Source organism: Pelodiscus sinensis, chromosome 14 (assembly GCF_049634645.1).
Source record: "Pelodiscus sinensis isolate JC-2024 chromosome 14, ASM4963464v1, whole genome shotgun sequence".
In the NCBI taxonomy this organism is placed as follows: Eukaryota; Metazoa; Chordata; order Testudines; family Trionychidae; genus Pelodiscus; species Pelodiscus sinensis.
In genome coordinates this window covers 31,842,256-31,862,038 of record NC_134724.1, presented here as the reverse complement: position 1 = coordinate 31,862,038, position 19,783 = coordinate 31,842,256, and the positions used below count along the sequence as shown (strand labels likewise).

Sequence of the window (19,783 nt, the reverse complement as noted above, 5' to 3'; positions counted from 1 at the left end):
CCCATTTCCCTGCTACGTGGAAACATGGGCAGTTAGTCCAGGCTTGTAAATTTCAAAAATGGCGACCAGCGGAGAAGATGCAAATCCCGGGCTTGATTTGCAATTTCAAATGCCTACATTAGCATCCCTAGTTCGAACTAGAGGGCTAATGTAGATATACCCTAAGAGCTGCTGCTGCCATCACTAGTAGTGTGGTAGGGATAGAGCAGTTTTCAGCTGCCACCTTTATGCTGCTGCTGGCAGTCACTGTGGCCTAGGGAAAGTGTGTGCAGAGCCTTTCCATTCATAGGAGAATTCAGCACGGCCATGCTGGACTAGTGGCTGTAAACAAACTAGGAGACTGTGGGAAACTTGTCCACGCCCTTGATATGTGGATATCCAGCTAACTAAAATCATGCCAGACCACAGAGATGTTCTACTGGACTAAAGAGATTCAACATGTACTTAAAGAACTGATAGTGCATGAAAAAGAAATCTCCCATCTTTAGCTCTGCCTACACCCATAGCATAATAAAAATGATTAGGGGGCTGGAGCATATGACCTATGAGGAGAGGCTGAGGGAGTTGGGTCTGTTTAGTCTGCAGAAGCGAAGAGTGAGGGGGGATTTGATAGCAGCCTTCAACCTCCTGAAGGGAGGTTCCAAAGGAGATGGAGAAAGGCTGTTCTCAGTAGTGACAGATGGCAGAACAAGCAGCAATGGTCTCAAGTTGTGGTAGGAAATGTCCAGGTTGGATATTAGGAAAACCTATTTCACTAGGGCTACGTCTACACTGGCATGATTTTCCAGAAATGCTTTTAACGGAAAAGTTTTCCGTTAAAAGCATTTTCGGAAAAGTGCGTCTAGATTGGCAGGAAAAGCATCCGTGGCCAATCTCGACGCGCTTTTCCGCAAAAAAGCACCGATTGCCATTTTCACAACTGGGGCTTTTTTGTGGAAAACAAATCTCTGCTGTCTACACTGGCCCTTTTGCGCAAAAGTTTTTCGGAAAAAGACTTTTGCCCGAACGGGAGCAGCATAGTATTTCCGCAAAAGCACTGATGATTTTGCGGAAAAACTTGCCAGTCTAGACACAGCCTAGGAGGGTAGTAAAGCACTGGAATGGGTTACCTGGGGAAGTAGTGGAGTCTCCATCCCTAAAGGTGTTTAAGTCTCGGCATGACAAAGCCCTGGGCGGGTTGATTTAGTTGGGATTGGTCCTGCCTAGAGCAGGGGGCTGGACTTGATGACCTTCTCAGGTCTTTTCCAGCTCTATGGTTCTATGATTCTATGATTTCATACTGTACAAACGTTGTGAATGAAAGTATCAGATTATAGTTCGGAAAACACTGTTCTTAAAGGTGAACTGCAAAGCTTTAGAATGCTTAAGATTTTATATAGTTCAGCGTATGTCTACACTACAGCGCTATTTCGAATTAACTTAATTCGCAGGACTCGACAAACTATAGAATCTACTTGCCCGTAGCAAGTAGATTTCAGCCGTGCGCCCCGTTTACCGGCGGGGCACGCATGCGCAATGCGGCTCTTGCACATGAGCAATGCAGGGCTGGCGAGCAGCTTTCACCGCCATTTATCAAGCCCTGTTAATTCGAAATAGTTAATTCGAATTAAGCTAATTTGAAATAATTCATCTAGACACACTGATTAGACACTGGATCACATTTAAGGGCAGCTGAAACTAGTTCCAGCAGAGCATCAGGTCTGTAGTTGCTTCATGTGGCTGCTATCTGAGGCTAGTGCTTAAAGGGACCCCCCTGGACAGCCGGTTCTCAGCTTTCCTGCTTGCTTGCCTACCTCACCGAGGGACAGCAAAGCGTTTTCCTCTCTGCCTGATTTGCTCTCATTTGGGACACCACAGCACTCGGCCCCATGGAGCCAGAGTTGCCCCTGGGCACTCTGGTGCTCATTTTGAATGTTTTACTGCAAGCCTGGCAGCAATTGCTGGAGGATGCCTGGCACCATCTGCTGCAGGCCAGCCCCCTGGCCCTTCCCCTGCCCGCCCTGGGGGCCGTGGAGGAGCAACAGCAGCGCCCGGACCCCAGCGTGCCCCAACGCATCTGGCGTTTGGACCCCAGCAGCGACTGGTGGGACCGCATCGTCCTGGAGCACTGGGGAGACCAACAGTGGACCCAGAACTTCAGGATGAAGGACACCTTCCTGGAGCTCTGTGAGTGGCTCACCCCTGCTCTGCAGCGACGGGACACACGCCTGAGGCCTGCCATTCCCCTCCACAAGCAGGTGGCCATTGCTCTCTGGAAGCTCTCCATGCCGGATAGCTACTGATCCATTGGCAACCAGTTCGGCGTGGGGAGATCCACCGTCGGAGCGGTGCTCATGCAGGTACAGCAGTCACTGGCCACTGGACCAGGAGGTGGGGGCTGCAAGGAGGAGATGGGATGCCCCAGGAAAAACGGGGGGAAGGCGGTGTAAGTGCCCTTCCCGGGAGGGTTCAGTCTGTTCCAGGCATGCTGCAGACCGCCCGCGGTGGCCAGGATTGCAGCGGGGGTTGCTTCTGGGAGTGGGGCACAGGGCAGTGGCAGGGAACAAACACTCCCAGCCACCCAGGCACCCCAGTGACCCTCAGTTTTGTGTCTCTCTCTGCAGGTGGTCAAGGCCATCAACAGGGTGCTACTCCGCAGTCGTCCACCTCACCGACTGGACGCGGTCATCCAGGGGTTCGGCGCCCTGGGCTTCCTCAATTGCGGAGGGGGAGGGGGACAATCAATGGGACGCACATCCCCATCCATGTCCCGGAACACCAGGCCTCCCTGTACATCAACCGCAAGGGGTACTTCTCTGTGATTCTGCAGGCCGTGTCTGACCACTGGGGCCAGTTCATGGACATCAATGTGGGCTGGTCCGGCAAGGCACATGACATGCAGGTGTACCGCAACTCCTCCGTGTGACAGAGGCTGCATGCCAGGACTTTCTTCCCCAACCACCATATCAGGGTCGGGGACGTGGACATGCCAGTGTGCCTGGTGGAGGATGTGGCCTACCCCCTACAGCCCTGCTGATGAAGCCCTACATGGGACACCTGAACCCCTCCCAGCAGGCCTTCAATGCCAGGCTCAGCAGGGCCCGCATTGTGGTCGAGAGGGCCTTCAGCTGGCTGAAGGCCCGATTTAGATGCCTCCTCACCTGCCATGACCTCTCCAAGCACAATATTCTGCACGTGGTGGCAGCCTGCTGTGTGCTCCACAATTTATGTGAGTTGAAGGGGGAGGATTTCCTGCCAGGCTGGATGGCAGAGGCTGACCGCCTGGCTGGCCAGTATGCACAGGCCCGCACGGCTGCCATCTGGGAGGCCCTTCGGGGGGCTCTCCACATCCGAGAAGCCCTGCAAGAGAGCTTCCAGGCAGAGGAGGACTGAAGTCCCCTTGGCTTGCCCCACTGGGGCCTTGTACCTTACATTCCACCCCTACCTCCTTCCGCTTTCCCCTCCCTAACCCCCCTTTCTGATGTACAATAAAAAAACACCCGTGTTGCCATGAAAAACTCTCTTTATTTAACATAACTGGGGAGGGGAACGAGGGCGGCCTCGGCTTCCCTGGAGGGGAGTAGGTACTCAGGGTGGGGCAGGAAGGATGGGGGGGTGAAAGAAGCGGGAGGGGGAGCGGAGGTGGGAGGAGGAGCGATAGCTGGGACGGTCGCAGGGACTGGAGCAGCAGAAGGCAGTAGCCATTGCACAAGGGTCTGCAGGTGCTCGCAGAGGGCACGGCCCTGCTCCCGCAGCTCCCGCAAGCTCTCCCACCGCAGCTGCCGGTGTTCTTGCACCCAGCGCTCCTGGATGTGAATGCCTTTCCAGTAACCCCAGGTGCTGCTGCTGGTACCCCTCCTGGTTGTGGGTGCACCTGCTGGCCCGGATGCGGGTGGATGTTCAAGGTGGGGTGGGGTGCCCCACTGTGGTGAAACAAAACAAGTGGTCAATTCTCACTGGGGACACAGTGGGTGAAACCCAGCCCCCTCTGCAAGGTAGGACGGCAGGTCTCTGCACCATCATGTCCTGCTATCCCCGGGAGTGTGAGCTGGCCCAGGACTGCACCCCAGCCCTTGTGCTGCCTATAGTGTGGTGTGCGGGGGGAGGAGGGAGAGATGTGCCCTGCCTCTGTGTAGAGGGGGCGTCTGGAGGGAGGGCAGTGTGCAGTGTCTCTCCCTAGGGTCAGGAGCTTGTCATGTGCCTTCACGCGTAGACGCATGTGGGGAACAGGCCAGGGTCCCTGCATGGCACCCAGCTGGGGCCACATGTCCCGACTGGAACGGCAGATGCACAGGTTGCCGCCTGCTCCGTCGTCAGCAAGGCCCACGTGCACGGTCTCTGGGCTCCTCCCTCCCTCCCCCGCCCCACAGAAGGGGACCATGATGGCACTCACGTGGGGAAGCCTCCACAGCCTCGGATGAGACTGCTGACGGGCTCTCTGGAACGGCTCGGGGGTCCTGGATGCAGGGCATGCTCCCTGCAGGCTCCTGGCTGTCATTCTCTTCCTCTTCCCCCTCTTCCCCTATGTCAGGGGCAGGGCCCTCTGCCCCGGGGTCAATGACCACCAAGGGGGCATGGACCATCCGACCCCCCAGGATGTGGTCCAGGGCCTCATAATGCGGGCAGGTGTCTGGGTCAGCCCCTGGTTGGGAGCCTCTGGCATAGACCTGCCTCAGCTCTTTAATTTTAGTCCGCATCTGCTCCTGGCTGCGCATGTGGCCTCTGGTGGCCAGGCTGGCAGCCATGTGGCTGTAGACGGCCGCATTCCTGCACCTAGTGCAGAGATCATGGGCATTGGAGGCCTCCCCCCAAACCTCAATGAGGTCCACGATCTCCGCACTAGACCAGGCAGGCCTTTTGCGGCCCCTGACAGGCTCCTGGGAGCTGCCAGCCTGGTCCTGGGGAGCAGTGGAGGGCTGGGTGGCAGTGGGTTGCTGGCTCATGCTGTGCCAGGTGCACAGTCTGCTGGCTGGGTGCTGGCAGGCCTGCAACTAGCACAGGCACTGTGGCCAGAATCTGTCCCTTTAAGGGCTCCGGGGCTGGGGGAGGGGGGAGCAGACAAGTTTTTCTGGTTGTGCCCAGAGTGGCCATCAGGGCTCCCTGGGAAGGGCTGGAGGCCCCCTATTTCCAATTAAGTGTCTACACAGCACTTAATTCGAAATAGCTATTTGGCAGAGAGGTTCAGCTCTTTGCCCAAAACTCACACAGCAAGTCATCTGCTCTGCCCACTAAACACATACACAGGAAGCCTGGGTTTCCAACACAAAAACTGAAGGCATCACAAACTCTGAAATCCAAAACAAGAGGGTAAATAGAACTTCGAATTTTGGATTGGACGTATGAGTGAAGATGGGACTGTTTTCCTAACATTTTATTTTAAATGTGAATTTATTTTTAACACTTAGCCTCACAACACCCATATGAGGTAAAACGAATTAATGGTAAAGCATACTGGAATCTTTTAATGGAAGTCAATACGCAAGTGCACAGTTTTATTATGGGGCATTTGAAATATATATTGATAGGAATTATCAGGAATATTTTAAAAAGACACCTTCAACATGGCTTTGTTCACAGCCAATCTATTACTAGCATTATTCAATGCAATACACAGGCTTTGTTCAACACTGAACAAAACTGGAAGGAAAATTATCACATTTCTATGGCAATAAAAAAACCACCCACCAACCAAATAAGCATGGTGTAATAACCAGCCTTTTTGGCCAATTAATAAGCCTTCACCTCCCTCAATATGATTTGCAGGCTATGACTGGGCAACAGGTTATATCTAAGGATGGATATAAATGCAGATTAGCACCTAGCCAACAGAAGGCAGATCCAGGACAAGGAAATGTTACAAATATTGCAAGTATGGGTAGCAGCCTATATGGGGCTGAGGGAACCCAGATAGTAGAGTTTGGCAGGAGCTCACAAGTAGCACCTAGAAGATCTGAGGAACTCTGGGAGACCTGTACAGCCTTACAACTGGACTGCTCCTTAGAGGCTTAGCTAAAAACAACTTTATGAATTCTCTCTTAATAAGTTTTGAAACTGAGGGGATTTGCATCCCCTCTTTCCTGACAGCTCAATTGAAACTTACCAAAAGTAGAACTATGTAGGGCCTGGCAGGTGAAACACCAACTGCACTTGCTTTTGAGCTTGTACCATACTGTGCACATTACCCACCATTCAAGATACAATTACACTGGCCTTTTCCCTGAAATTCCCACCATTACACTACCAACACTGCAGCTTCATTAGTGTATCTACTAGCTACTTATAGCAGATCTACATGGCATTTTGATTAAGTGCATGCAATTGCTGCATTATCTGTGTTGATTTAGCTGTACTAGTGGGAGTATTAGTGGGAAATAGTAGGGAGAAAGGCTAATGTAGATCAGGCTGAAAGAGTCCTGTGCACCGTGGCACTTACAGAAACAATCTACTAGAGGTAAGACCTTTCAGAGGAAGATTTTGAATGATCTGTTTCAGAAAAGAATCAAGACAACATTTCTAACCCATGGAACATGTTTGTAACATACTGACTAGACAGTGTAACAATATATTCAACTATAAAGAGCTGGTTATCACGCAGATTTAGAGTGCTGAATGCTCAAAGTGGAAAAGAGGACAAACATTTTCTGCTGCAATGCAGGTACAAAGATTTGGACCAAAGTACAAAGTGTAACAGTGATATAGCACTGCACAAGAGAACAAATCATCATTATAGTCTCCTTCAGTACATTTCGCTGTTCATCTTTCTGGCTACAGTCCATGTCCAGCAGTTACATATGTTTAAAAAAATCCAATAAAGCAACCAAACATCACTTTTCTAAATAGAGAGAGTGCTGGATCACAACTTGATACTTAAGTTCAGCCTTAAGAAAGTTTTCACCTCATCTCTCTCGTTGGTACTGGGTTATTCATCATGAACCAGGGTCCTGCATGAGCAATGTAGGACAATAAAAGTTCAGTATCAAACGGTGAACCAAGGAAGAAAGGCAGAAACTTAAACCTATTTTAATTAATGATCTCTAAGTCTTGCAGCAAATGCCTAAAATACTAGGCAGAAATCAAAATAATAATTCAAAGATTTGGAAAGAACCAGAAATGAAGAAGAATCTAGCAACATCTGATGCAAAGCCAGATTAAAAATGTGTTCAGGAGCACATTCTTGGTGTTTTACAAATAAAATAATAAGAAGAAATGAGATCTCTTATTATTAAGCCACAATGTAAAACATGTTTATTTATGCTATAAAACAACAGGAGCAAAGATGAAAAATACATTTAGAATAAGAATACTGCCAAGAAAACCAATGAAAAGCAAAGCAACATTAAGAATAATGGAAGAAAAAAATGCCACAACATTCTATGGTGGTAATAGAAGTAGTTTGGATTGAAGCATCACAGTGACATGTAGCACTGCATAGCTGCTATGCAAAATCATCCATGAAATATCACTACTGTAGCTTTGCTCTTGTAAAGATTTGTGTACATACTTAATATTTACATACGTTAACACATACATTCAAAGTTATGCATGTTCTAGAGCCCGTGTAGAATTAGGGTTCAGTTATTTTTTTCAATTAAAAAATACCTGTGATATTCTGACTAATGAGCTGTTTTCTGTATGTTACAAACTTACCCAAAAGCTTTACAGATTCTATTTAAAAAAAAAAAAAAAAAAGAGAGAAAAAGAAGAAGAATGCTATGTAGATATATTCAGTATGCAATTTTATATTTTGGAAAAAGAAAACATTCTTTTACCTCTAAACATCACCTCTTTATTGAAAAGCAGAAATAGCTAACAGATATCTAAAAGCATAGACATGTTCAAAGTACAGTAAAACTCCATGGCTGTGTCTAGACTGCATCCCTTTTCCGTAAAAGGGATGCAAATTAGACACATCGCAAATGCAAATGAAGCAGGGATTTAAATCCCCCCCACTTCATTTGCATAAAAATGGCTGCCGCTTTTTTCCATCTTGGAGCTTTGCCAGAAAAAAGTGCCAGTCTAGACGCGGATCTTTCGGAAAATAAAGCCTTTTCCGAAAGATCCCTTATTCCTTTTGGCAGGGCTCACAGGGAGGGAGTCTCCATGCATTCTCCTGGCCCTGCATGCTGGCCTGCACACTCTGCCTGCTGGCCCAGGTGATTTAAAAAACCCCTGATGGCTGCTGCTGCCGCCATCACCAGTAGTGTGGTGGGGATAGAGCAGTTTCCAGCTGCCACCTTCATGCTGCTGCTGGCAGTCACTGTGGCCCAGGGAAAGTGTGTGCAGAGCCTTCCCATTCATAGGACAATTCAGCACAGCCACCCTGGACTCACCCTGGAGCTCGGGAACTCCTCTTCCTGAGGCCATGGTGAAGATGAGCAACTGGGCTGGCTTGGAAGATGGTGGTGAATCAGAGCAGAGGCTGCTGTGTCACTTCATTTCCCCACAGTTCCTGCAGTGAGGGAGAGCCCAACCCCTGCTGCTATCCCACACCATGCTCCACCCTATTTCTTGAGGCCGCATCAGGGAAGGGGTGTGATGGAGGAGGCAGGGTGGGGGTGGAGCAGGGGCAGGACTTGCAGAAAGGATATAGACATACCACCATCAGGGCCTCAGGGACTAACGTGCCAAGACCAGTGTACGGGCTGGATTGTGGAACTGTTTGGGCGGCAGATTTGAGGCTGGAGACTCCAGCCTTACATGGTCCACCATAAGACAGAGAACAAAATATACAAAAAATGTGAAGAACCGCAGGAGAGTAATTAATGCAAGAGAAGAGAAACCTGAGGGACCTGTTTCACACAACTACAGATTATACCACTTTGTGTCAGAGTTGTAGCATTTTGTCATAACAGTACTGGTGAAATCATGGCCCCTAATGAAATCAATGGTGAAGCTCCCAGATTTCACTGAAGCAGTATTTCCTCTCTTGACTAGGGATGTTAAATTCAGATTAATTGGCTAATTGAATAGCTGATACAATTTGCATCAACTATTTGATTAGCTGATAAAAGCACCTCCTCCTTTGAAATATAGCAATAGTTTTCGGGCTGTTGCTGCACTTTAAAGGTGAAAGTGCTGTGGGGAACACAGGGCCAGTGGGGGGACTCAAGCACTCCCCAATGACCCCATGCTCCCCAGGGCATTTCAAAGCGGCAGCACTGCATGGAGCCCAGGTTCAGCAGGGGAGTCCTCAGCTGACCCCAGGCTCCACGTGGCGCTGCCGCTTTGAAACATTACCTCCGTCCGCTTCCCACCCTTTGCTGTTTCTTTCTGATAGAAGCAGCGGGGGCAGGGAGGAAGCAACTAGTCAACTAACGTGTGTCGACTATCCAATAACCATTTGCTTATCAGATAGTTGACTAGACGTCCACATCCCTACTCTTGTCTTTATTAATCATCTTTAAATAAAGTGATTCTACTGTAGGTCATCTGCAAACAGTGGAATCAGGTCACTATGGAATAAAACAAGCTATGTTGAAAAGAATTTTGATGAATCAGAAAGAGAAGCAATTTTGAAAATATCCAAAGGCCAAGAGATCCAGGTGCAAGAATCCTTAATCACATCTACATAAATACGCACTGACATTTCATCTTGAGAAGAGGAGTGAACCTGCACAAAAATGTAACCTAGCTTTAATTCTAGAGTTCATGTCTGGGGAAGTGTGTCAAGAACACTGAAAAAAAAATCATTAAGCGATATACAGGAAAGTTTTAAACAAATTATCCACAGAGCTTTGTTTACAGAAGACTTATTTTAAATACAAGGTCTTGCTGTTTTGCCTTAGACTAGTGACGATCTTAACATACCTAAGGTTGATCCTGCACCATTTAAGTCAGGGGAAGTATTGACATTCAATTCAATGAGTTGCAGATGCTCAGCATCTTTGAAATTCATACTACAGGTTCACGATTATGCTCCCACTGAAGGAAAGGACCCAAACTCACTAAAAAATTATGGCAACAAAAAAATCAATTGTCTTTTTTAAAAGTTTGAGTTTAAGTTCTGTGCCTCAGTTTCCCCATTTGTAAAATGCAGACAGTGATGATTCTATCACTTTCTCACGGGAAGGTTTAATGCATTAATTAATGTTCTTAAAGTGATTCAAAAATTAAAAGCATAAAGGTTTACTATTTTCACATATTTAACTTACTAATATTTTTGGCAAGTCTTTGACCATTTTTTCTGTCCACAAAGCTCCTACTGTGCTGCTTAATCTTTTCTGCTTCCTCCTCTTATCCTGCTTCCCATTACTCTTTCTTTATACATTTTCCTCAGTTTATTTTACTCTTTACCTAAGCAAATGTGAGTACATTTTAAATGTGGCTGAGCACTGAAGCAACAAATAGTTTAAAAAAAAAATCAGAGGTATACCCTCCAGATAAAACACATAATCAGTACAAGATATGGACCACAATAATTTTTTCGTATTTAGGGACACTGTACATTACTTGAACAAATTAAAGAACCTGTCCTTCTCCCCAACATGCCAAGAACAAAAGACAAAACCCAAAACATTCATACTTCTAGTTGAGCTTTTAATCTATTTATGCAATTACAAAAAAATTATCTAAGATTTTTTCAATGTATTTGTTTATTTATGCATTTAATAATTTTCTGTCTAAGTTTCACTCCTTCCCATCAATTTCCCATAAGTTGTGGGGGTCTTTTACAGGCCAATAGAAGAGACAACATTTTTATAAAATAGAAAATATCAACATAAAATTAGGAGTGCTACAGGAAGCTACTTTTAACTAATTTTAAAACACTAACTAGATTTATGGTTAACACTTTCACTTACAATAACATTTCTATTTCGATGATTTCTCTTCCAATATCATGCACAACTCCCAACAACCTTAATGAGAACATCACAGTAATACTGAAGGTTGACTACAACCTTTTAGTTATTTTGCTCTCACTCTCTGTACACGTATATTATTATCCGATATGTGGCGGATACAAATATTACTATTCTTCATTGTGCTAAGGTCCATGGATCTGTTACGGGATATTCAATGCGGTGTTCCCTCTACATAGGGAACAGGTTTATCTTTTAAGTGCAGACATTATATCCATGTTCACTGGGGCTCTATCATATGGAGAAGCCTTCTGCAATATGGAGAAGCCTTCTGACAAAAAATAGGATTGGCTAAAGACTAGATGACCAATATGTTAAATTTTGGTGAGTTTAGGTGGCCATGTGACCCGCCTAGTAAACTTAATACTGTAGGGTTAAATTCTCTGGCTGTGTCTACATTGGCACCCTTTTCCGGAAAAGGGATGCTAGTGAGACCAGTCGGAATTGCAAATGCCGCAGGGGATTTAAATATCCCCCGCGGTATTTGCATGAACATGGCTGCTGCTTTTTTCTGCCTCTGGGCTTTGCCAGAGAAAAGCGCCAGTCTAGACGGGATCTTTTGGAAAATAAAGCCTTTTCTGAAAGATCCCTTATTCCTCTTAAATTCAGGAATAAGGGATCTTCCGGAAAAGGCTTTATTTTCCGAAAGATCCCGTCTAGACTGGCGCTTTTCTCTGGCAAACCCCGAGCCGGAAAAAAGCGGCAGCCATGTTCATGCAAATGCCACGGGGGATATTTTAATCGCCCGCGGCATTTGCAATTCTGACTGGTCTCATTAGCATCCCTTTTCCGGAAAAGGGTGCCAATGTAGACAAGGCCTCTGAGACACCATTTTGGGCATAGGCACCATGTTGTAAGTACAAACAACAACTAGGACTTCATTTTGGCCACCCTTCTTCTCCCTTCTTTTCCCACCCTTTTCTATGTTTTGGCAGGAAACCCAGTGTCAGGGGACCTAAGTTTGCCCAGTAACAGCAGACACGTGATCATAATCTGCCCTGCACCAGCAGGTTATTTAAGGGCTGCCTTGGGCACTGCTTGAAGCTGCCCATCTGAGTGGCAGAGTCAGGAGTCATTCAGATGGGCAGGGCTCGACAAACTACGTAATCTACTTGCCCGTGGTGAGTAGATTACAACCTGGAAGAGCTGGGTTTGGGCGATCTGCGCATACGCAGATCGCCGGACAGCACAGCTGGCGAGCAGGGCTAGCTGCGGTTTGGCGAGCCCTGCAGATGGGTATGCCAGTATCACGCATTGTAGGTTTAGGGTTGTGTGAGGTTATATACTCGCTTGCAAGGAATGAACATCTATCTGTCACTCCTCTCTGGTCAGGACTCACTTATACCCACGACAGCGCAGGGAAAAAAGGGTTTGTTAGGCTAAGCAGATCTAGCCAAAGGAGGATGCAGCTGTTCTAATCCTGCGGTTCCAGACATCTGAGACCGAGTCTGGAGTCAAGGCGCTGCTGTGAGGGTCCCACAGCTGCAAGAGATGGTACAGTCCCTAAGGCATTTCTCTGGATTACCTGGGTCCTTACCTATTACTTACTTTGAGTTGCAGTCAACCTACCTTTGTTCTATTCCATGTAGTGGAGTTCTGTTTTATTCTACTTCAGAGTTATACTTTGTTTGAAACTGTTTAATAAACCCTGTTAATGTACCTCAACTGTCTTATCCTAGACCTTGGTGAAGGTCTAATAGCTCCCAATGTCAGAAGCGGGTTTGGGGACGGGCCTGAAAGCTAGTTGAAGCTTTAGATCAATAGGTTTCTGGCTAACAATACAGAGGATATTACTTCTCTGGCCTAAGACCAAGTCTCAGTAAGATACCCCCCACAGGCCAGATCCGGCTTGCCAAGCTGCCAGATCCAGCCTGCAGATGCAGCAGGGAGCCTCAGGCAGACTTCCTGCCCGACCCCTTCACTCTGCTGAGAAAAGTGGCCATTGTGGTCTCTATTTGAACAACTGTGAGCCTGTGGGAGGGACGAGAGGCTTCATACACTGCCCCCACCACCAGCATAACAGGCAGCTGGTGAAGCACCCTCACTTTATTCTTGTAGCTGTTCAGAAACCACACGGCCCCTCCAGTCTGTATAGGGGCAGGGCGGCAGGGGGAGGCGGGTGGTCTGCTTGAGAAGGCTGCTGACTGGGAGCCAAGTATGTAAGTCTCCCAGCCAGAGTCTACCTCTGGCACCCCAACCTTTTGCCCCCTACTCCATATAATACAAACCATCTGCCACCTCCTGCATCCTAGTCCCCTCCCCCAGCTCACAACTGCCTCCTTCACCCAAACTCCCCCCATACCCACACCCACTCCTGAATCCCAATCCCTTCTGCATCCAACTTCCATCCCAGACCCCACACCTCCTCCATTAATATGGAAGAGTGTGGCCCTTGACCACTTTCCAAATTCTTAGAGTGCCCCCCATTATAAATTATTGCCCACCCTGCCTAAGACTGTCCTAAGTTCTAGAATTTAATGCTTAACATAAGAAAGAATATTTTTTCACTTTACTCTAAGAACAAATACTAGGGCAGCTTGAAGACTACTTGCTTGAATTAGAAGTACAGGTTGTACCTGCCTGGTCTGGCACAACCAAACTCTGAACAGTCACAAACCAGGGAATTTGCTGCACTAGAGGAGGTCAATGCCAGGCCCTCTGCTGCCAGCCTCCAGACTCCACTTCTGGGGGGTTGCTGATCCCCTGATCTTCCTCCTGGTTGTTGCCCCCCACTCTTGGCTGCTAGTTCTGGCCACCAGGCTCTGTTTCCAGCTGGGCTCTCTCCTGCCAGGTTCCTAGTTCTTGGGCCCCATTGGACTCCACTCCTGGTTGCCAGGTTCCTAGCCCTTGGCCAGGCTTTGCTCCAGGCCACTGGCAGGGCTCTGATCCCAGCTGCTGGCCTGACTCCACTCCTGGTCCCTGCTCTGCTACTGGACTCCCTACCTCCAGGACTCTCTTGTCCAGCAACCTCTGTGGTTCCACTGCCACGGTTTTTCCTTGAGTGCTTTAACTCTGTGGGTCCCACAACATTATTGTGCATATATAATCTGACTAGTATTACAAACTATGCAGAGCAAGTAATTATTTTAGAAACAGAAATAATCTATAAGAGGCTTAGGAAGTTGTGTTGCATATTCATAATCAACAAGTCAGGAAATGTACACACAAACATGCTGACTGTTGTCAGTGGCCCTTACATCTCATTGTGGCACACTCTGAGGCATCTGTCACAAAGGACCTAAGCTTTTCTGTATTTTTTTGTTGTTTTCTTTTTATAGGGAAGATCCAAAAGCCAGGGCAAAAGATTCATTTTAGGGCTTGTTTACCCTTGAAATGCTATAGAATTCTAGTGCCTCTATGGCACTTCAGTGTAGACACTGACAGGAGAGGGGTTAAATATGCAGATGGGCGAGGTTCTACCACTGCAGCAAGTAATCCACCTTCCTGAGAGGTGATAGCTAGGTCAATGGAAGAATTCTTCAGTCAACTGAAAACAACTAAATAGTTACAGTAGAAAAAGATGCTTTTACAATCGATACAAGTGCAATTGCCTGGGCTCCTCCATCTTGTGGCTTTCCCTTCTGTAAACCCTGAAAATCTTTTATGATATATTTGTAAGCAAAATTATGTCCTTTGCACTTACCCTTCTCTTTGGTAGTCCTCATCCAAATTTGACAAGAGTTGGGACCCTGCCACAGATAGATCAAGTGCAGCAAGGGGTAAATCTCGATAAGTGAAGTTAACAAGTTGTACAGGAGCTAAGCTTTTGGTCTCCTCTTCTACTTGTTGTGAAATGATCTCAACATCTGAAACTCTACCTTCTATTGTAGACCTAAAAAATTATAAATAAACAAATGGAAAAAATAAGCAGTAAGGAATAGGAAACTTTCACTTGTAGCAGGACTAATATTTACTTTAACTAGCAGACTTAACCAGCTTTGCCCAGATCCTTCCAGGGAGGGCCTTGAGGATGTGGGGGGGGGGGAGGGGAAGGGGCAGAACAGGAGACTGGGGCCCAGGGCCTGTTCTCTATCCCTCGGCACTGCAGCCAAGGGCAAGGAGGGAGGAAAATGGTTTGGGGTAGGGGGCTACTTACCAGTGTGCTGGCAGGCAAGATAGCGGAGCTCCAGCCCAGATGGATACTCCCTTGGTGGTATGGCTGTCCCCAGTGGACAGTCTCATATCACATTGCTCCTAACAGCAGCCCTTCCCTATGCATGTTATGGAAAACTGTCCCATGGTCCTAGCACAACCAAACCCTGACCTTGCTTTAAATCAGAAGAGGGAGCTACAAATTTGGTGACCTAGCTCTTACTGTTTAGGAGGAGTTCTTGAACAAATAGATTCACAGAAAGACACAAAGACAGATGCACTCTGAAATACAAAGCCCTTTTACATCTGCACTTGAAAGGGAATCCTCTGAACTGTCATTCATGCTAAAATTCAACACTCTCCGGGGGGGATTGAACAAAGACACCAACTACCTTACCCATTACAAAGATAGCTTCCCCAATTATCACCTCTAATACCATTAGCTCACAGACATCTACTCTTCCCCATATCATTAACTCACGGACCTTCCGTCCGTCTCCCCTGCATCCCCCTTCTGTTCTGAAATGTGATTTGTCCTTTTCATATGTGTTCATTTTTTTAATTGTATCCTTTGGTATATATGGTTGTGACTATTTTCTTCCACTATTTGATCTGAGGAAGCGGGTCTGGCCCATGAAAGCTCATCATCTAATAAACCATCTTGTTAGTCTTTAAAGTGCTACATAGTCCTGCATTTTGCTTCTAAAATATATATATTCCTTTCCCCCAGGCCACCCTGCCAGTCTGCCCAGGGCCTGTTCCCTCCCTACCCAGGGCAAGCCCCCGGCAGCCAGGGACCCATTCTCTCCTCCATCTGGTGCTGTGGCCAAGGGCTGAGAGAGGGAAAAAGGTTTGGGTCAGAGGAGCTACTTACCAGTGTGTTGGCAGGCAAGATGGCAGAGCCCCAGCCTGCTGGCCACACACTTGGTGGTATGGCTGCTCCCAATGGTTTCTCTGCAATATAGCTCTTCCCTGCAGACTCATTGCTTCCAGTGGCCACTCTCATACCACATTCCCCTGAACAGCAGCCCTTTCTTCTGCATGTTATGGAAAACTGTCCCTTTCCTGGGGCTTCCTGTATTCCTGGCACAACCAAACCTTGACCTTGCTTTAAATCAGGAGAAGAGGAAGCTGCATTCCAAATTTGGTGGCCCTAGCTCTTACCACTCAGGAGATGTTCCCAAACACATGGACTCACAGATAGACAAACCCTAATATATATAAATATAGAGAGATTTTTGATAATACACATGTAGAAATGTTATATGGGGCCAAAACCTAGCCTCATCCATGAAAAGTTGCTCTTACTGAGGTTAATAAGATCCTCACGGGCACAAAAGGGAAAAATCTGATTCAGACTGCATGATGAAGCCTTTTAATGCACATAAAATATACAGGCAGTCCCCGACTTACGCGGATCCGACTTATGTCGGATCCACAGTTACGAACGGGACTCGCCCCGGAGGACACGGACTGCGGGACCTCTCGGTCCTGCCGCCCGTGTACTCCAGGGCTTTCTCCGTGTCTCCCTGGTCTGCAGACCAGGAAGACGCGGAGCAAAGCCGCGGAGGGGCTCGGGCAGCGGGGCAGCCCAGGCGCGCCTGGGCTGCCCGAGCCCCCCTCCGGCTTTGCAAAGCCTTGGGGAAGCCGGCAGCAGAGCAGCCCAGGCGTGCCTGGGCTGCCTCACTGCCCAAGCCCCCCCGCGGCTTTGCAAAGCCTCGGGGGAAGCCGGCAGCGGGACAGCCCAGACGCCCCGCAGCTGTCCCGCTGCTGGCGTCCTCAGAGGCTTTGTTCCCCGTCTCCCTGGTCTGCTGGTCTCCAGCAGACCAGGGAGACGGGGAGCAAAGCCGCAGAGGACCCAGGCGGCGGGACCGCGGTGCGTCTCGGTCCGCCGCCCGCGTCTTCCTGGTCTGCTGGGGGGGGGGGGGGGCGCAGCTAGTATGCCCCCCCCCCAGCAGACTAGGCTTTTCTCCGGACGCCTGTGGCAGAGCAGCTGGGGTGCTGCCGGACCAACCCAGCAGCACCCCAGCTGCTCAGCCCCAGGCGTCCTGATTCAGCCGCTGCTGGTCAGTTTCAGCAGTGGCTGAATCAGGACGCCTGGGGCAGAGCAGCTGGGGTGCTGCTGGGTTGCTCCAGTAGCGCCGAGGAGCCGCGCTACTGGAGCAACCCAGCAGCACCCCAGCTGCTCTGCCCCAGGCGTCCCCAAGTCAGCTGCTGCTGAAACTGACCAGCGCTGACTACAGGAAGCCCGAGGCAGAGTTGCTCTGCCCCGGGCTTCCTGGAATCAGCTGCTGATCAGTTTCAGCAGCAGCTGACTTGGGGACGCTTGGGGTTCTTAAGTTGATTCTGTATGTAAGTCGGAACTGGCGGTCAGTTTCAGCAGCGGCTGAATCTGGACACCAGTTCCGACTTACATACAGATTCAACTTAAGAACAAACCTACAGTCCCTATCTTGTACGTAACCTGGGGACTGCCTGTAAATAGTCAACAAACTTACCTGGCATTGCTAGGTTTCTTCATGACAGTGAGCTGGCAGTGCAGGGGGCTACAGGAGTCAGGATAGGGGACTGATGATGTGGGAGGCTCAGGGTCCTTCAGGGCAGGGGGCTGGGAATGAGGGGAGGTGTGGTAGTCAGGGTTGGAGCGTGAGGAGAGGCTCAGGATAGAGGACTGGGAGTATGTGTGGGGGAGTAGTATTCAGGATTGAATTGTGAGGAGAAGCTCAGGGTAAGGAGTAGAGGATGCGAGTCAGAGCAAAGGGTGAGGTGGGGCTCAGGGCAAGAGGTGGGGGTGCAGGAGTCAGAACAGGTGGTTGGGGGGAGGGGGAGCTCAGAGGAGGAGGAGCTCCTGGCAGGGGGTAGCTGCCCGCTTCTCTCCAAGGACTTCCCGAGGAAGCAAGGGCAGCATATCTTACCTGCCAGCAAAATCTGCCAGGAAGCAAAGCCCACCGTGTTTTCATACGAGCTTTATCACAATACATAAATTAAACCCCTTCCTTTTTGTAGTGAGATCAGTGAAGAATGATCAAGTGTTTGACTGACCAGCATACAAATCACTTTGAGACAGAGATTCTCAAATATATTTGATCAGGTGCCCCTTCTTGGTATCTCTAGTTATTTACACCCCCTGCCCAAGTATATAAACACCAATACTCAGTTCTGAAGGCAGAGTGGAGAGCAGCAGCTACTGGCCAAACAATCAGTGGCAGCAGCAGCATAAAAGGGTGGCAATGAGAAAAATAATATTCATCAGTATCACTTTCCAAAGTAGACTTAGTATCCCATCACTACCCTTACCCCTACACTGCTGCCACCCTGGGACTGACAGCAGAAGCCCGCTGTTTCCAAGTGAAAGATTGAGGGGTCCATGGGAAGGAGAACCCAAGCCTTAGCTGCCTCTTAGTTAGGAACTGAGGAAGTAGAGGAAAGAGAACTCAAGTGGGGGTGCTCCAGGACTTCTGAGCTTTATCAAGGCTGAGAGCCAGAGATGTTTTTGTTAATTTTACTTTTTTTAAGTAGCACACACTTCGTGCCTCCCTTGACACATTCCTGTGCGTCCCTTGGGAAGCCTACCTCACAGTTTAAAAACTTGCTCTAAGGCTAATACATGCATTCTACTGCCCTTCATTCACCTCTGGTTAACATTTAGAATAGTTCTGAATTAATAGCTTTTAAAAAAGAGACACTATTAATCTTCTAGCAATTTAACCAAATCCCACAAAAAAAACCTGAATAATTTAGAAGAGTTGTTGCCTAAATTGTGTGTCTTGTAAGAGTTTAGAGCCAGGAACATTAAGACCTGGATGAGGAAAGATAAGAGTCTAAGTTGAAGAAGTGGGGAAAAAGCAGTCATGCACTAGAATTATAAAGGAGTAGAACTACTGAGAAGGTCACTTTAACAAAGCGAAGACACTATTAGGACCGAAATAAAAGGCTCAAAATGACCTATGATTGTTTCAAAGAATCATAGAAAATAGGGCAAAAGATCCTGAGTCATGCAGCCAGTGTCCCTTTCCCATTATATTTTATTTAGTTATTTGTCCAACCTAATTTTACATGTCCCAAGAAATGAGGCTTTTACCACTTCCATTGAAGATTACTTCATTGTCTAAAAAAAAAATCTAATTAGCACATTTTTTTTCCTGATATTTGGCCAGACTTTTCCCTTCTCTGTTTTAATGCTTTTGTTTCACATACTTCCTGAAGATGCTGTCTTCTAGTTTGGGGTGGACCACAATCTAACTATGATTTTGTTGAACTGTGAATAGAATTAGAGAAGCCCTTTCAACTTCTTTTTTTTTAGCCTTGGACTCTTAAGTAGCTTAAGTGAGACCTAATAATAAACTGACAAAGAAAAAGCATGTTAACAAATAGTGTTAACACAGGTTTGTGGGCAGGAAAAAAATGTAAACAGACCTAAAATAATTTTATACATTAGTCCTTGGTCATTCACTTCAGAAAAACTTACCATATTCATTTTATTATTGTTGCACTAATTCAGGCTCTGCAGACAGCTGAAAAAATCCTTCATGTCTTACCCAAAACTTAAAATTCCCCTCCCAGCAACACTGATAAAACCTCCTTGATATCAGGAGAATTTAGCACAGGATTTTGCATAAATGAGATTTGAATAATTGAACAAAACAGCATTTGTAACACTTATATAGTACTTACTGGGGACTGGTCATGTTGAAAGGTACAAATAAATCAGCAGCTTTTCCAGTATTCAACTAAGTTCAGCTCCTCTGCAGACAATTTTCAGCATTTCAAGGCAAGGTTTCTACAAAAGATAAAATATACAATCTGGAACTACAGTTGCAGTTTGTGTGCAGATCTCCATTAACATTCATTTT

At 47.5% G+C, this 19,783-nt stretch overlaps 1 protein-coding gene across 1 annotated transcript in view; it reads right to left on the bottom strand.

Annotated features, from left to right (window-relative positions):
- TMEM266 (transmembrane protein 266) overlaps window positions 1-19,783 on the bottom strand; it is a 260,119-nt gene that overhangs the window by 183,512 nt on the left and 56,824 nt on the right. The window contains exons 2-3 of the mRNA XM_006126238.4: window positions 19,605-19,710; window positions 14,482-14,670 (exon numbers count right to left, since the gene is read on the bottom strand). Of these exons, the coding sequence (XP_006126300.2) occupies window positions 14,482-14,670; window positions 19,605-19,618 (203 nt within the window). The 5' untranslated portion in view covers window positions 19,619-19,710. The remainder of the gene's footprint in view (window positions 1-14,481; window positions 14,671-19,604; window positions 19,711-19,783) is intronic.